Source organism: Temnothorax americanus, unplaced genomic scaffold (assembly GCF_048541705.1).
Source record: "Temnothorax americanus isolate GAGA-0224 unplaced genomic scaffold, ASM4854170v1 Scaffold6, whole genome shotgun sequence".
NCBI lineage: Eukaryota > Metazoa > Arthropoda > Insecta > Hymenoptera > Formicidae > Temnothorax > Temnothorax americanus.
This window is the reverse complement of record NW_027509751.1, coordinates 2,411,223-2,428,783: the sequence shown is the minus strand read 5'-3', so window position 1 is coordinate 2,428,783 and position 17,561 is coordinate 2,411,223. Positions and strand designations below refer to the sequence as shown.

The window sequence follows — 17,561 nt, the reverse complement described above, 5'->3', positions numbered from 1 at the left end:
ACGCGCTTCTCGGCCTACCGTATTATATTTGTTAGTTTCCGAGCAAGCGCCGCGGCCACACAGATTTAGAACTTGCTTGGGACTTGGCCAACACGTGACGTGATTTCAGATTACTAGAATTTGAAGCATTTTCGACGTAATTGCGCGCACGATGTGCAAGCGCAATAAGCATGATGTTATATAATCATGCATTTAAAACTTTATTTCAAAACATCACCGCGTAGCAAACTATAATTTTATCGAAATGTGATCAAAAAATTGTTAGAAAAACTTAGAATACCTTATGTGTTTATATTGTTGAAAAATTATGATAAAAATATGCAAATATAATTATATTCGTCAAAATATTTCTTCATTATAAACTTTCTTATACAGTTGATAGGTACATTATTATTTTGTACAGATTATTTTACTTTCAAGTTTAATTGTGTTTTAATATCCTATACATGTAATCTTTTTCTGAACATATCAATGACACGCGACGATATATCGCGCGCATATAATTTCAAATTGTTTCGTGCAACGAAAGTTATGGCACTAACGCCGCAAAACGGCGCGTTAAGTGATTTTCAGGATGTCGTTTATATGCAAAGATACACATCAGCGACGAAAGCACCTCGAGACGATTTATACATTTTTTCGCACAAGATAACATCTATGTATGCATCGTGTATAATAGCGTAGATAGGGTCAGCGTAAATTTATTCTCCACGGATATTTAAAGAACCCGCTCATCGTCATGCAATATATTGATGTACTAGCTGCGTATCGCTATTTTTAAATTCTAATAACATTTCTTTACTATAAACAAAACAATTGATTTTTAGTATAAATAGATAAGTTATCCCAGCATAGTTAACAACAGTACGCGACGTCGTAGGTACGACGTAAAGAGATAATAGATTTTGTGTGAGATCTCAAGAGGGATGGTATCTCGCTCGTAAAGGGTAGTTCGATATTCGCGAAATCTGTAATCTCAGCCCGCACTTTCGCGCAGCGTGGAGGTGTAACAACATACTACATTACAGATTCGAACGTAGAAATACTCCGTACGAAAATATTTTCCATTTTTTCCTCTCGTGATATCGAAATTTGGTGAAGCGCGATCGGGGACAACCTTTTTTCATTCGATACGGAAACTTGATTACGAGCGCGGTGGTGCATATGATGTATCGAATAACGGGGGTGCAGCATATCGCGGTCGCGGTGGAACGCAATGTATATGCGTGCGGCTTGAATTTTTCCCGCAGCCCCTCAAGATGTGCAGATACTACGTCTGTTTCTTTCCCTTTCATCTGATTTTCAATGGCCGTGCACACATCCGGGGGCTGTGCGCGACGGGGCGACTGGCGGCGGCTATTATTCCGCGGCCTTGAACACGCGAGGCCCCCGTCCTCGTATACGGCTCACGCTTAGGAGTTGCAGCAGGGACGAGCGCGAATGTTCGCCACGTTCGTGCAACATTAAAATCTCGTTTCGCTGAATCGCAGGTGGGACAGCCGGACGTTGCTTTTCCACGGGGGAAATTATACTCGCGTACATAAAAGCATTTTTATCTGAATTTCTGGTCGCTGAGCATTATTGTTTTCCCAACCCGTCGGCCGGTTTCCTTCCGCCGAGCTTTTCAACTCTTCAGACAAGCATAAAGAAGTCTGACGCTGCTGTACATTTTCTTATATTTCTGCGGTCATTTTCGCGAATAATTTTGGCGCCATACATAAATTGTTATTTCTATTTTTGCTTTTTACTGGAGTCGTAAACATATTTATTTGAGAATTTGTAATACAAAGACATGTAATAACAAAATATATTTTTAAACAAGTTGAGATTTTGTGATCGATCGTCTCATTGAAATCACTATTTAAAAAAATTATTACGAAAATAAGGTAATAATTACATCGCGAACAACAATTTCATATAAAACATAAGATATCTAATATATGAAATATCTTATTATTTATACGTAATGTTATATAATTTGACTCCGTTCCCTGTTAATTTTCGACGCTATTACTTTATTATTACATGTCAAAATATTCGCGTAGATATATGCATATAGCAGCCTTCAGTGGTCGAAACTGTGTCGCTAAAAGTGACTAAGCGTTACCAAGAAAACTCTGCTCCGCGAACAGCATCATAGCCATTTACATCCGTTTATTTATGGATGATAAAATAACTTCAAGATAACAAGTTAAGTAGATTTTACAATAAAGTAAATTTTTATATTGTGGCAGATGCCTCGTTTTTCACATCGAGTGCGGTAGTAATTGTTTTATCGCAATTTTTAAAGGGCACAATCTTTATTTTATAGTAATAAAAGCGAGAACTCTCAATATCGAACAAGTTTCTCTTTCGAGTTTTTTTTTACGTTCTCTTCATTCTCAGTACATTAGATTGCACGTTGAATTTATATCTCACGGTATTCAAGCACGTTCGCTCATATTGTTTAGAGAAGCACCTGTCAGACGCATATGATGCATCACACGTGTAGATGGAACTCTTAGCGATAATCCCGGATTTATTTGCGGACCGATCTCGAGGGAGAAATTTAGGTCGCTGACTCACCCTCGGCTTCGCGTAGGAGGACGAATCCGCCGAGAAACAGGAAGACGACCGCCGCGGCCGCTCGCATTCCCGAACTTATGCGGAAGAGATCCTGTCGTCGGTGCATGATCGAGAGGGATCCACCTCTGGGATGTCGGTACGCCGACGTGTCTAAAACTTTCCTAGAGCATCACATTCATCAAAAGCACTCGTGCGCGTTCACCAAGATAATCACAGTAATCCACAATCACCGTCGAATCAGCGAAATCGGCGGAAACTCACTGTTTCATCAGCACGATCAGCGAGATATACTCTCTTACCGGCACCCCGGGATTCGGCGATCGTAAGAAGAAACTCGCGTCTTATCGAAATTGGCGATCGGAATGAAAATAAGGAGTGAATGTTCGAAAAAGGGGAAAAAACTGGATAAACACGTTCACCCCACTTCTGACAAGGAAATTGTCTGTCGAGATGAGGGAGATTCTCCGTAAAAAGGAAGACTGATAGGAAGAAAAGCGAAGAGAAGAACACGTGCGCTCGATAAACTGATGGGTCTTCCGCTGTTCCAGGGCGTTGACAGCCGATGAGATCTAGCGGATGATCCTCTCCACGGTGAGAGGATCCGCGATCGACACCGACGGACGATTTCTCTTCCGGTCACCGATGAATTTCGTAAGGGGAGCCAGAAGAAAAACGTTGATGACGAGATTAGCGGGAGCGAACAGCCGAATCAGAGACAGAGTCGCGAGCGACTGGCGGGTCGGCTCGTCTCGAAGCGAGGACAGAGCGGCAGAGGCGAATCGTGCGCTTACCCGAAACTAAGCGATTCGCGGTCGTCGGCGCGGCGCGCACCTGTCGTTCCGCGGGTCGCTGCGCATGTCCCTAGCCGAGAGAAGCCGACAACCGACTGCCAGAGGAGCTGCTCCGTTCCTGATGGGGGTGCGGGTGGATGCGGCAGGTGGGAGAGACGCGAGGTGGTGCGAGGGAAGGTCGATGGGGGCGGTTGTATGTTGTATGGCATAGTAAGCCGCTCGAGAGGAGGAAAGAAGGGACGAAAGCAGGGCAAAAACCCGCGGAGACTCAAGGTGCTCGTGTGCGGATGTCAAATTAAGATTTTCCATACGATCCAGTTCTACTCGAGTGCGCAGAGTCTGGTCTCTTCCTTTCTCTCCCCCCTTGTTTCTCCCTTGACGTCAAGCCGGATTCAAGCCGCAAGCCGACTGTGGGGTAGGTCGTTCGCACGGATAGAGTAGGGATTTCGTTAACTCGTACGGGAATGCGATGTCGTATTATGAAGTTCATTTTTTCATCCGTTTTGATACCAAATAGTCGTTGGAAAATAAGAATTTCATATCTCGTCCAGTTTCAGAAATATTAGCATGTAACACCTTGAGTGATTCACCCTTCTTAAGATGAATTGGTTAGAACAAATTACAATTATTATAGTAAACCGATATTTAAATCCAGGAAACGTTCGAACATTTCGCCGATTTATTACGTACGGCGAAAGCACAGTAATGAGCTCGTAAAATAGAGCTCACTGTATCGACGCATTATTTATTAGCACTGTTTGGTATCTTGCGGTACAACAGAATAATTACGAAACACACCAATTACGTGAGATCGATACGGAATTAAACACACGGGCATAAACGAAAAAATAGGAAAGGTCTCACAGATAGAATAAGATAAAGTTATATAAATAATAGTAATACTCATTCAAAAAATAGTGGTTTTCAAATCTAATAAAAATAGTATTTCTTATCCTTTTTGCTAAGCGCTCTATATGCAGATAAAATTGTCAGAATACGCAATTGAAAGAGATCATGAAGCTATGGCACATTAATGATGTTATATTTGATCAATTTTTAACATCAGCATCAGATATATTACAAACAATTAAATTTGCCAGTTTATTTATTGCTCACAAATAAATAGTTAAAAATAAAGGAAAAGAGAGATAAAATAAAATTGTAAGGAAGAAAATAATTATAATAAAAATGAATGCTTTATATTTTTAGAATATAAAGCTTTTATTTAAATTTCTTCACAGTGTTCATATTCGTGGACAGAAAGAGAAAAAAAGATGCTTTATGTATTTATATAAAATAAAGTAAATTAATATTTATTCAAAATATGATAGGTAAAAATTGTTAATATTTAGATATGTGTCTTGTTTTCTCCTCGCTTATCTCTTCATTTTCCTCTCCTTCTCTTTCCCAAATATCTCTTATACTTGAGGTCTGTGTTAGCCTTCTTGCACATTTCCAGGATTAAATATTACATAAGTTGAAGCAAGGAAACAATACAAAAGAAAAGATTTGCTCAATATGCATATGCTACAAACGCAAATAAATGAAGAAAAATATTTTATAGCATATTCTAATTGATAATATTGATTATTGAATGTATTATTGAAATATACTAATTTTATTCCAATTTTTTCATCGCCATCCATATTTTGGTAATTTGATTTTTTTCTCTTGAAAAAAAGAAATTAAATAGCTACAATAAAAATATTATCGCGGAGCAGATCTTTTTATTTGGAATTTGATATCTTATTTTGTTATTTTAGTATTAATGAGTTATATATTTAATGGGGAATGTTATATTAAAAACATGCAATACATGCAGTTGCAATAATTATCTCTTGCAATATATTGCTTTTTTCAATTAATGAAATATAAATTTCTATTATCAATTTTATGTAACTATATTTATAGATATTTTAAATATAGCACTAAAATCACGTATATATAATAAATAATAAATGCGAGATACAATATCTATGACTAAAAACATAATGACTAAAAACTGCATAACATTATAACACAGCAACTTATCCTCTTTTATTTAAATGACTTTTATTATTAGATAGGCGCAAAATAATTATACAATTATCTTTCTGTTATAAACTTTAAATTTATGGAAAGAATATTTACAATTCAAATTATCTTTAGGAAAAGTAAATTTTGAATTGCAGACGATCTTTCAGAATTGTCATTCGGTGAATTCGTAGCAACTTTGCTAATACAATTTCGTTCGTCGCATCTTCTATATGAGTAGATTTTTGTGCATTTCGAAGCAACGTATATTTCATAGAATATCATTAAAAAATACAGCTTGATACAAAGGGCGAAATTTTCTCCAGTATGCATTTCCGGCATTGGAAACACGTTTAAAGTTTCTTTTCAAGTACTGAATGATCTCGTAAAACCTAAAACTTCTTTGTTAGAGTATTTGGAATATTAAAATATTTAGGCTACAATTTAAAAATTTTTATATCTTTTTTGGAAAAGTTTGTTGTGTACATAATATTCAAATTATTAAATTTTCCGTGAACTTGTTCCATTGTTTTGAAATTCTCCGTGAACTTGGGGTCTTTGCTTTTCAATATTAAAAATAAATCTCTTTCCTATATTATAAATAAAAATAATAGAGTCACGAATAAATTAAATATATTGCTATCTCGTCGATCTCTCAGCCCGCACATTCGTATCTTCGATATTCTTTTACAGTTTTATTTTATCTCGACTTAAAATAAAAGATAATTTGACTCACCGATGCGATGCGCAGCAGCGGAGTTGTAACTATGTTGTAACCTGGTTGATCCGTAAAACACAAATAATATATCCGAATTACAGCAGTGCCAAAAATAATTAACATTTTAGGAAATAATTATTACTCGCGCGTGCATCGAAATTTTTATTCATCTTCCAACTTAAGAGCAGCGCAATACACAATTTTCGAGAAAGTCTTTTCTCCAATTGTATATTTTCATGAAACTTTATTTATAAACGCAAAATTCTCTAGCTTTTACACAAGTAATCCAAGTTTCGAATATAACTATAAATAGTTATATATAAATATACCTTTTACCCGGGAAATAATATTCAAATGCTTACCCCGTGGATGCTCCGCTGTCGCCCGATGCTTCTTAAGCCGCCTCCTCCTCTCGGGCTTCAGGCTCCTCCGAGTTGTCGCTTGCTCGGCACTCGTACACACGTCACGCACTCGCGAAAACACGGTTATGTTAGCTTCGTCGGCCGCTCGCGGGCTCGCGCGCGATGGATATACAAACGAATGAATCTCACAGCGTATCGATCCAAAACGCGCTACGAATTTGCGCTACGCGGTTGATATGTTATACGACACGGGATTAATCGCGACTGTAATTTGCTAATTAATCGCGTGCCAACGAGTGCCGACTCGACGCGACGTGCCGACCGATTCACCCACTCAGCGACACGTTCCGACGTTCCGTTAAGCCGTCGCTGGAAAAAAATTCAAATAGAGTAAGCTAATACTACCGCGGCAATTCACGCGGTGGAATGCCGCGCGATTCAGCGACTACACGTATATGTAGTAGTGTATGTACTAATTAAAACGCGATGTTTCGTCTCTGGGTAATAGAAACTCGATATCGCGCGATGCGAAAACGTTTGTAACTCCCGCGAAAGTGAGAATCACAATCTGTATATTTTATCTCTCCAAATAGCGACGCTGTTACTCGGATATAGATATGTACATACATATACCTTGCGTTTACGTTTCGTGTCTCCACGTATGCAGTTTCATGTCGACGATGTTCGGCCATCTTCGTATCGAAAGTACATGAAGTGACGCGCAGAGCACCGCAGCGAGCGATTCAAAAAGGTTTTCTTTTTGAATCGCTCGATTCGGTGCTCTCCGCGTCACTTCGTACTTTCGACCCGAAGATGGCCGAACATCGTCGACACGAGAGTGACGAGAGACGAGAGTGACGAGACCGAGCAACGGAGCAAGGTAGGATGTACGTACATATACATACATAGGTATATCTGTACCCGAATAACAGCGTCGCTGTTTGAAGAAACGGTCGTCGTCCGCGATTATCGCAATCTATAATTACACATACCCTCGAGTGTACGAATCGCGCGAGATATATACCTGTCTCGAGAAACGATCGTCGCCGCGACACGCTTGCGAGAGGATTAGGCGAGCGCGCGGGGGGTGGTCGAGTGAACGCGAGAACGTTCGCGGTCGCGGGTCGCCGGTAGGTATCTTATCGCGAGCGCGTCTCGAGTGATAATGAGACGATACGCGCGTCGCGCGCGGAGCCGTTCGCGTCGGTTGCCCTATAGCGAGTGAGTCGTAGGTCGCGGGCGACCTTGTGTACACGTAAACGCGCGCTGGGCTGGGGAGTGGGGAGAGGGGGTGAGCGAGCACCGCCGCCGCGTCACGCCGCGCGCCAGCCGAGCCGTTTCTTGGTTTCTTCGCACGTCGCAAAATATTTACTGCGCGCTTATGAAATAAACGCCCGGCGAGCAGCTGACTCCGCGAATCAATCTCGACGATGGATTATCGTTATTGCTCTGCGTTTCGCGCCTCGTTTCGTGGACTCGTTAAAGTGGCGCGTTAAAGAATCAAACGTGCAGGCCTTCTCTCTCGTCCAATACCTGCCCCGCGCGGTCTTCTTTCATTGAGATATATATTTTTCGTCGCTCGGAATTGAGTGTATATGTGTCTCGCGTCGTGCGTTAGATCTTTCGTCGATTTAAGCGTAACTTATACGCACATTGTCGTTCTCTTTCGAACTGAAAGCGCGGAATATATTATACACGAATCAATTCGGATGATCTAATTCTAATTGACGGAAAATCGTGGGACGTATATCGATTAGTATAATTTTGTTTATTTCATGTGATTGCAGTTACTGGACGGGATTATCGTATAAAATGCCTTGTCTTCGTAAATAAGTGTTGTATGAATGCAACGATGGGATCTGAGGGGAGGAGGAGGCCTGGGAGGTATCTGGCGACGGCGGAGCAACCGTGAGGTAATTTATTACTTATACATTATTTGTCACACCTGCAAAATTAATCGTTTATTTCAATAAATTTGAATTGTTTGAATAAGAAAAAGATTTTGGCTTATAGATTTTTATAAAAGCTTCTGCACAATAATTTTTTCGGAAATTATACAACTATTTTGTTAAATTGACGATCGTTAAATGAATAAATGAGAGACAAAAATTCTATTTGCGTAATAATTATCTTTATAAACGCATATATTATTTTATTATTTTATATAAATAATAATTATACTAACTATATTATATTATTTTATAATGATGCATTAATATGCGTTATTTTTAATATATATTACTTTCAGTTATTATAAAATTTGGATTTTATTTTTTGTATTTTGCAGACCAACACAGTAACAGCATAATTACTCCGCTGCTGCGCATCGTATTGGTGAGTGTCAATTAATTTTTATTTTAATCTAAAGTAATGTGTGAATCTGTATTATATATAGTACAGATCGCAAATCCATTGTTTTGAAATGTATCATAGGCTAACGCAAATTAGCGCAAATAATATTTAATCTTATAATAAATATATCTTTTATTCATCGCACATATAAAATTGCTTACGGTCAAGAAAATTAGAAAAAACTGACATATTATTGATTCATCTCGTTATTTACTAGCACATTTTAATACTATATTAAACAACAGAATAAAGATTACACAAATTGTTTAAAATTTATAGAAAATTTAAATTGGTTAGTATAAATGAAAAAAAAAAAGATAAAAAATATTTTACAATTACATGCTTGGAAAAAAGTTAGAATAATTTTTGCAAAAAAAAAAATATCTTTTATCTGATAAAAATATTTTACTTTTGATTTTACTCTTGAATATTTTACTCTTTATACGTTTTTTTTTCAAAGAAAAAATTTCAAAAAAATGAGAACATGGAGGAATATGATACATATTATTTTTTTCTCTGTATTAAATGCATTATAATTAATTAATTAATTTTTTGAATTTAATGTATAGATAAATTGTGACAAATAATATGAAGAAGAAATATAGGAATAAAATAAAAAAATGCTAAACAATTTCTGAAACATAAAGGTTTTATTTTCTTTACAATTTATGTGGTAGAATAAAAAATAAATCGATATTTATATATAGAAATAAGTGAAAGTCGTTAAAATACGAACCGATACAAAAAAGCAATTGTCAATTATTATCAGAGAATTTTTTGATATGCATATACGTATACGTAAGCATAAATAAAAGAAAGATAGGAAATATTTTACAATTATACATAGTATGTTTTAACCAATTTTTTTTAAGAAAAACGGGTTAATGATTATTAGTTACATTAATTTTTATAACACACCGATTAATATTTCACAGTTTATCTGTTCATACTTATTTTGATACGTTAATTTTTTATTGCTTGATAAAGTGACGTGAATTGAATAAATATTTTGTCGTAAAATGAAAGAGCTTTTTATACAGATTGTTTTAGAATTGATCAGTCAGTTATATTATCTGTCAGTTATATATTACAATATTTAATAATGTAATAATTTTATGATGTATTTTATATTTGAAAATAATTTAAATATTATATATAATATTCTATTATTATATTGCTTATTGGTAATATATAACAATAGAATATTTATAACGACAAGAAAATTTATAAAGACGTATGTATGTTGTGAGAGAAATTCATAAAAAATGCATATTGACATTAATATTGATCATATGAGAAGCTCGTCGTTTTGGATTTTACGCCGTCTCTCGTTGAGCCTCATTCATGATATTCCAAATTTTCGATCAGTTTTACTTATCGTAAGGTTATCATACCTTTTATGAGTTTGTGGTGCAGAGTTTGAAATATTTTTCTTGGTAATATAGATAGTTATATCTTATTGTTGAATATTTGTCAGTAAAATAATAAAGTAAACATATAAACAAATTCGATATTACCCGAGCAAACACATCAGTTTTAAGTAGTCATTCGGATTGTGTGTACATTTTTCCCCAAAATTTGAATGAAATTTTCGCGCATAATACTAAAGTGTGAAGTTATTTTTTGAAGGTGTATATCAGCTTGAATGAAATGGTACTCACTTTGCCTGACACGCTTTGTGACACTGAAAAATGTTGTTAAAGCAAAAGAAGATCAGGCAGTAGCCACACATAAAAGTGCATCCAGCCGTGGATACTCTCTTTCTCGACTGTTGCGCAAAATAGCGTCTCCATTCTTGCGACACTAACTGTTCTCTGTATTTCAAATGCTTTCACGAAGGTGTATAAACTGTTGAGGTATTATTTGTGGAAGTGTTGAAAGTCCGAAATGAAGATGCTTCTGTATCACACTTGGTAAGAAATGAGCGTAAAGCTCTTTTATAATTTTCATAAAAAATAGTTCTTAATAATTCATGCATATTTTTAAGAGACAATTCTGCCCACAAGCTAATATACACAATATATAGAAATACAAAATTTTATTTTATAAAATCTACCTGCTTTTATATTAATAGTATTAAATCGATTATCCGTTATAACGTGTATGACATTCGTTTTATTTTTGCAATTGTTATCTGTCCAGGTCATGATTAAATTTAACTGAGAACAGATAAAGACAAAATTACTAGATTAAAAGAATATAGGAGACTTGAATGTAGAAATGTAAAAATTGTTAATATAACTATATAATCAATATTTTATACATGAAATTTATTTATTGCCTACGTTTTTATATTTTACATTTGTATTTCGTGCATCAAACACAGACAATTTATAAAAAGAGTTTTATCTCTAATCTTTATTATTTCATTATTTGAATCCGATTTAGTATTTATCTATAAATAAGGATAATATAAAAATATTAACAATTAAATTATTCTATCATTTTAAGACAACATATATCTTTATAGAGAATATTTAATATTATAAATTAACTATTTTTTCTCTAAAAAAGAAAAGAAAGAAAGACAGATAAATAGATAGGTAGAGAAAGAGAGGGTTAGTTAAAAATTAAATATTTTCTCGCATAAAAATTCGATATCGTCATATCAATCGATACCTTGAAGAAAAAAATCAAAAAAATTGCAGCGCGAAATATTTTTGGCGCAGGAAATAGATATAAGAAAAATCAAGTCAATTATGATGAACAAATGGCAAGATGACTTTCAAACGCATTATGTAGTTTCTTTTTATCATTTCATCTTCCACGTCTTTCTCGATTCCATTATTCTATATAAAGTTCTTCGAACGTAGAATACAATAGTAGTTGCTACTTGCATTTTTATTGTGAATGGAAGCTGAAACTATTTCACCATAACTCTGTGCGTAAACACACATACAATATCTATAGCAATTGTGATGGTTCGTAGACAAATTTTTGATCGTTTAGTTGGGTGTGTCTCGATATTCAATCTTTCTAAACAAATTCCAGCAAGTTTATATATTGCATATTCAAATTTTATATTAATCTCTTTTATATTAATCGTTAATGAGTTACATTTAAATCATCGTTGTTTAGTGATTTATTATGCATTACCATGCACATATTTATGTGAAACACTATTATCTTTCCCTAATATTTCTTTAAAACGTAGAATTTGGAAAGATGCGTTTTCTCTTGCTTTTTTATCTTGTCGTATGTCATTATTCAAACAGAGCTAAAAAGCATCGAAACGACGTTTCCAAAATAGTTTGGCCCAGTCTGTTGGCAATGTCTGGTGCGTTTCCTTTTATTCACCTCCGGTTAAAAACGGCAACATTCACGGTCGAGTGATAAAATTTGTAGAAAGAAAATTCGCGCGAAACATTTTATTTGCAACATACAATAAAAGAATTTTATTTTCGGTGTATATCGCTTTAGTCGTATAGAAAATATATACGTGTAACATATGTGACGCATATTCGACAAATACCAGTCGATACATCAATATTACGTAGATATTTTAATAAATTTGTCAGATATCGCGTTTCACTTTAAATGATGTCGCTTCCTTCGTCGCGACCCGGAAAGAATCTTTCCATTATTGTCGGCTAAAGAGACTTTTGCAATATGAAACGCGATAGTGAATGGAAATTCTTATGACATCTGTGTCTGTTTCGAGATAATCGTGCTTGTCGAACCAAAAAACGTTGGGAATGATAATTTTATCAACAATTCTCTCATAATAATTAATCAAGTGACACAAAGTACATATATATCACGGCATCTCCCCTTCCTTCGGTCGGATGCAATCTTATCGGGGTTCCCGTTTTTCACCGCGGAGAGAACGATTCTATCGAAATACTGTAGCACGTCGACCGTAATCTTTCGAATCAGGGTGATCCTTAGGGGATCCGGAATGGTAGTGGTGTAATTGTCGTCGCCATAGAAGAAATTCTCCTGAAAATGTTCCAATATTCCGATCTTACCGCCAGCAATCACGGCCGCTGATAAAAAGTTTCGAACTGTTCATCCGAATAATTTGAATTACCAACAGCATAATGCGGTTTGCGCATGTAATTTACATGCATTTGTTAGGCGTTATTCGCTGCGAGTATCCGCGTAACTCGCCTATGTATTTGGAGAAATAATTATTGGCAAGAACTGGAATATAGTATACGTTCGGCAAGAAACGTAAATAATAATTAACGAAATCTCTGTCGAATTTCTCAGAGACAGTATTTTCTTTGTGTGAATATTTAAACCAAATCTTATTCCAAAGCTTTATGTATGCCAGAACAAAAGAATTGAAATTTTGGTAAATGCTTTTTAAAGCAGTAAATGCACATAATGGTGATAACATCGAATAAGTAACGTTGATAAAAACACTTAAAATTGTCTTTTAATGATTTCCTCCAGTTTGAATGACGATAATAGCATGGCGTGTTTCACTTTCGTGACTTACTCTCCAATGCTATCATACCCTAGGCCGCACGTTTGCGTGACATTGTCGCATAATCCATTAAATATTACACGGAAGAGGGATGCAAATAATTTACTCTAAACGTGTGGTAATCTCTAGCAAAAAATATTCACTTCGGAAAAGCTTAAGGAAATTTTCTCGCTATCACCTCTATATAGAGATTGAGATTTGTACCGTTTCACTATTTGCGTTTCGCATTTACTGCGATATTAAGAGCTTGAATAATTTTATTTTTATAGTTAGTCTACTAGTGCTTTATTTTGCTATGAAAAAATGTAAATTTTTTATTATAATGCCAAAAAAAAAAAATGCCGTCTGCCTTAAAAAGGTGAAGTAATCTGCACCTACGGTATGATCAGTTCAATTTGTCCCCGCATACATTCAATTAAGTCAAGATTTCATTTATTCAAGATAGCCAAAAGCGGATAATAGTATTGATCCTAATAATCTGCAAGGTAAGAGAAAAATGCGTAAAATTGCCCTTTATCTTGAGTGGAAAGATCCAAGAGACCCAATGACGGAACCTGATAGAAGAATATTCGATCAATGAGAACTGAACAATTTGGTTATCTCGATCCTATAAGAGCCCACCTCTGAAATTGTCGGCTTTTGTCCATCTGAACCAGTCAGCTAACAAGTCTCTACCCTCTTAACCATTCACGCGACCGATTCGATGAAATTGCGAGAAAAAAACTTTGGCGTCAGCTTTTTCCAGGTTCAGCCGGGTGCGCTTTTGTATGGCACATATTTTTCCATTTTCTTGGAAGTTTGGAATTTTTATTGAAACTGTGCAATGGTGATCCAATAACTTTTTATGTTAAATTGTGTAACGCAAATCTCTCATGCGCAAAAACGCCTTGATAAAAAACTTATATGAATGTTATTGAAATTAATGACATGCCTCTGGTCGCATGGAATTGCCGCTATGCCGTAACGAATGAAAAATGCGAAATGCAAATGGAACATGTCACGCCATTATTTGATCCGAATGCTCATAGAGAGTTTCTTTTTCGGGAGGATGGCGCGTCAGAGTTCTTGCGATAGTAGGGGAATTTAATATCACGCGTCCTAGTTTGCTAAAGCCGAAGTAAATACTTTTTATATGTAAGAATTATTCAACTATATATGTGTATGTATAACTTTCGTTATGTACGGAAGTCGAAAAGCGTTTATGCAAGTCGTTACGCAGATGCAACGTTAATGAATTTGATGAAAGAAGTTTTAATATGATCGAATTAGACGATTAATAGTTGAATATACATATATAAGTTTTATTAATTTTAAATTTTAATATCAAACATTATAAGCGTTTTTTTTTTACATAATCTTTTCATACAGTAATAGATTTAGAAATACATATAACAAAGCAGATATATAGATCACATAGAACAATTGACTATAAAAATATATGCATGTATGTATTTCTGCCAACGCGTTTGTGCGACTTATAATTTAACATCGACTGACATTCTTTGAGTCTATCGACAGTATGAACAAAACTAAGTGTTATAACTGGGACTCGAATATCTTTTAAAAGACGATAATGGTGCATTTAATGTAGCACATCTGATGTTGCCACGATACGTCAAGAGCAGTAGAAATGATCAGTAATAAAAAATATATTTTTAACTATGCTCTAATATATTTATATTTTTTTTTTATAATTTTTATATATATTTTTGCATATAAAAGATAAAACTAATAAACATAAAAAATAAAGACATTTTTAAAATAAATTAAAAGTTAAAATTTATACGTATCTAATAACATTTTTGATTATTCTTTTATGTACGTGTTTAAAGAAGATTTCTTTTATCAACGCATACATTTCAAAGAAAAACTATATTTTATATAAGAAATAAACAAAAATTTTTCTTTTAATTGTACTTTTGTGTAACATCAATTTATTTTACGAAAAAATCCCAAGCATTGTATGAAAACCACGTGTAAACGAAAACAGTATGTACAAAGAAAAGTATTTTTATTTACCGTTACATACATAATAGATACCGTCTACTAGCATTCAAGTCTTTTAGAATAGAGATACTAGATAGAGATACCAGTAAAGCTTCGCTGCACCAAAATCAGATTACTAACGCTGTGAGGTAGAAACTATTTCGAAGCTGCGATTGCCATCGAATTCGGGCAACCGAGAAAATACTTGTGGAGATATTCATTTGTAGAGTAAGCTCTTATAAGAACTATATCCTGGTATTATGTAAGACGCTTGCGGTATAAACAAGTTAAAAACTTACTCAGACAAGTACGATCAAATTGTTTATATTGCGCAATCTATAAATAAAATACATATATATGTATACATATATACACATATATCTTTTAAATATGATTGAATTCTTTGGCAATTGAAATATTCGTGCTAGACTTTAATTTGCGAAAGAGATTAATTATTTTTAATCATTAATCGGACGAGTGGGGTCAGCGATTCATAAACTAATTTTCTTCATATATCGCACATAAGGCTATTACTTATCTTTCCATGTTGTTGGATGCCACGCAATGTTCTGTTACCGTAATGAAATAATGCGTACTATAGTTTAGTCGCAATTATTCTTACTCATCCTTAAAAAGGGATGTAAAGTAAAGATAGAGTAATTGTTATCTTTTTTCTGTGATGTTAATTTATATCTAAATACATACATATTGTATATGTTACTTTGTGTCGTGAGTTGTTGTTATCACGTCTTTTGACAGTTTATATGTTTGAGTGTATTAATAGTACACAAATTTATCAATAATAATATCTATTATTTAAATGTTAATAAGCTCCAAGATTAAATTTTATTTAAAGTTAAAAGAAGTTATTAAATTTAAAATGTTTAATTCAGAAAATTATAATTTTAATGTTTAAAAACTTTTAAAATAAGTTTCTAAAATTGTTTTAATTAAAAAATTATAAATTTTATATTCTTAAACTTATTTTTAATTTTAAAAAATTTAAATTCAAGAAATTTTAAAAATAAAAGTAAAAAATTTTGAAATTATGAATAAAATAATAAAATTATTAAAGTAAAAAATCTATGATAATTTTATTTATTTATTATTTCTAAATTATTTTTCTAAATCATTATATCTTTTATTTTTTCTTCGAATTTAGCCTGAAAAATTCAATTTTTGTGAAAATATACAATTGATAATCATCACAGAGTTGCCATCTATTGCAAGCTCTACGTATTTGCTGATATAACTTACAATCAATATTGTGTGTTTATTTTAACGGGTGGACTTTAAAAAATAAAATGTTATATTCTATAATAATCTTTAGTTAATGTAATTTTAATTTACTTTTGCATGTAAAAATTAAAAAAAAATTTATCACATACAATATATATACATATAATTTTTTTCCTCTCTTTTTCTCTCTTATAGACAAAGTAAATGATTAAAATAATTAAAATTATAATTAAAATTTATGTTGTATATAAAAAGTTTACTGTGATAGAATTTACTAAGAAAAATCTTTATATAGCTCTATCCACATTGAATATTTTAAACATATTTTACCTACAGAATAAATAATAAAAGCTTATCGTGCACTGTTTAGGAAGGGATTTTTTAGAAAAATCGAGAAATATAATTAAGCAATCTAATTCTACAAGTATATACGTTACACATGCAGATATTTATTAAATATTTATTAAATAAATATATAAAAAAATTATTAAATAACAGTAATGCACTATAACAGTTAATAATTTAACTTTTTCAATATTTACGGTACAATATATATATCTACCTACGATATCTATATGAAGTTACCGATAACGAAAAATATCAAACATTGACATTCAATTATCAATAAACGATAACATGCATTACATATGCTGCTTTTTAATTAAGAATTGCCATCAATATATAATAAGTATATGAATTTATCATTTATATCTCTCTCAATTATTAGTTTCGTTTTTGCTGAAAGAAATATTGATTATTCATTTACTACTATTTGAAAGTATATTGATATTTTGCGTTATCGACGTAATACATATATTGTACAGTATAAGTTATTGTGTTATAATTATTGTAATATAATTTAGTTATTTATAATTTAAATAGTAATATCGCAAATTTAAAAGAAAAATAATATCTTTTTCTTCTTTAAGAAAAGCGATTTAATGTTCTAGTTACGATAGAAGAATATGGAAATAGGAATTTGCATGGAAATATAATGTACTGCAGCTGTTCTTTTTACAAAGCCGTTAGATCGCGTAATAAACTCAATTTGTTTACAAATATGTAAATTTTGATTTTGAACACAAAGCAATTTTATAACGAAT

At 33.5% G+C, this 17,561-nt stretch overlaps 2 protein-coding genes across 24 annotated transcripts in view; one reads left to right on the top strand and one right to left on the bottom strand.

Moving 5' to 3' along the window:
• The window catches only part of Nrm (neuromusculin), a 162,274-nt gene extending 158,816 nt beyond the window's left edge, over window positions 1-3,458 (bottom strand). For 10 of the 13 annotated variants that reach the window (XR_013259109.1, XR_013259110.1, XM_077420258.1 and 7 more), the window contains exon 1: window positions 2,566-3,458. Coding sequence is in view for 11 of the 13 variants with exons in the window: in XM_077420258.1 (XP_077276384.1) it covers window positions 2,566-2,671 (106 nt within the window). In the remaining 2 variants the exon portion in view is untranslated. The remainder of the gene's footprint in view (window positions 1-2,565) is intronic. The other 3 variants (XM_077420264.1, XM_077420263.1, XM_077420268.1) reach the window with 3 other exon arrangements.
• A 4,334-nt stretch (window positions 3,459-7,792) lies between these two features.
• The window catches only part of LOC143905115 (neuropeptide CCHamide-2 receptor), an 86,467-nt gene continuing 76,698 nt past the window's right edge, over window positions 7,793-17,561 (top strand). For 6 of the 11 annotated variants that reach the window (XM_077420275.1, XM_077420277.1, XM_077420279.1 and 3 more), the window contains exons 1-2: window positions 7,794-8,362; window positions 8,737-8,783. The gene's annotated coding sequence lies outside the window, so the exon portion shown is untranslated. Of the gene's footprint in view, window positions 8,363-8,736; window positions 8,784-10,430; window positions 10,715-17,561 lie in introns of all 11 variants that reach the window. The other 5 variants (XM_077420273.1, XM_077420281.1, XM_077420282.1 and 2 more) reach the window with 2 other exon arrangements.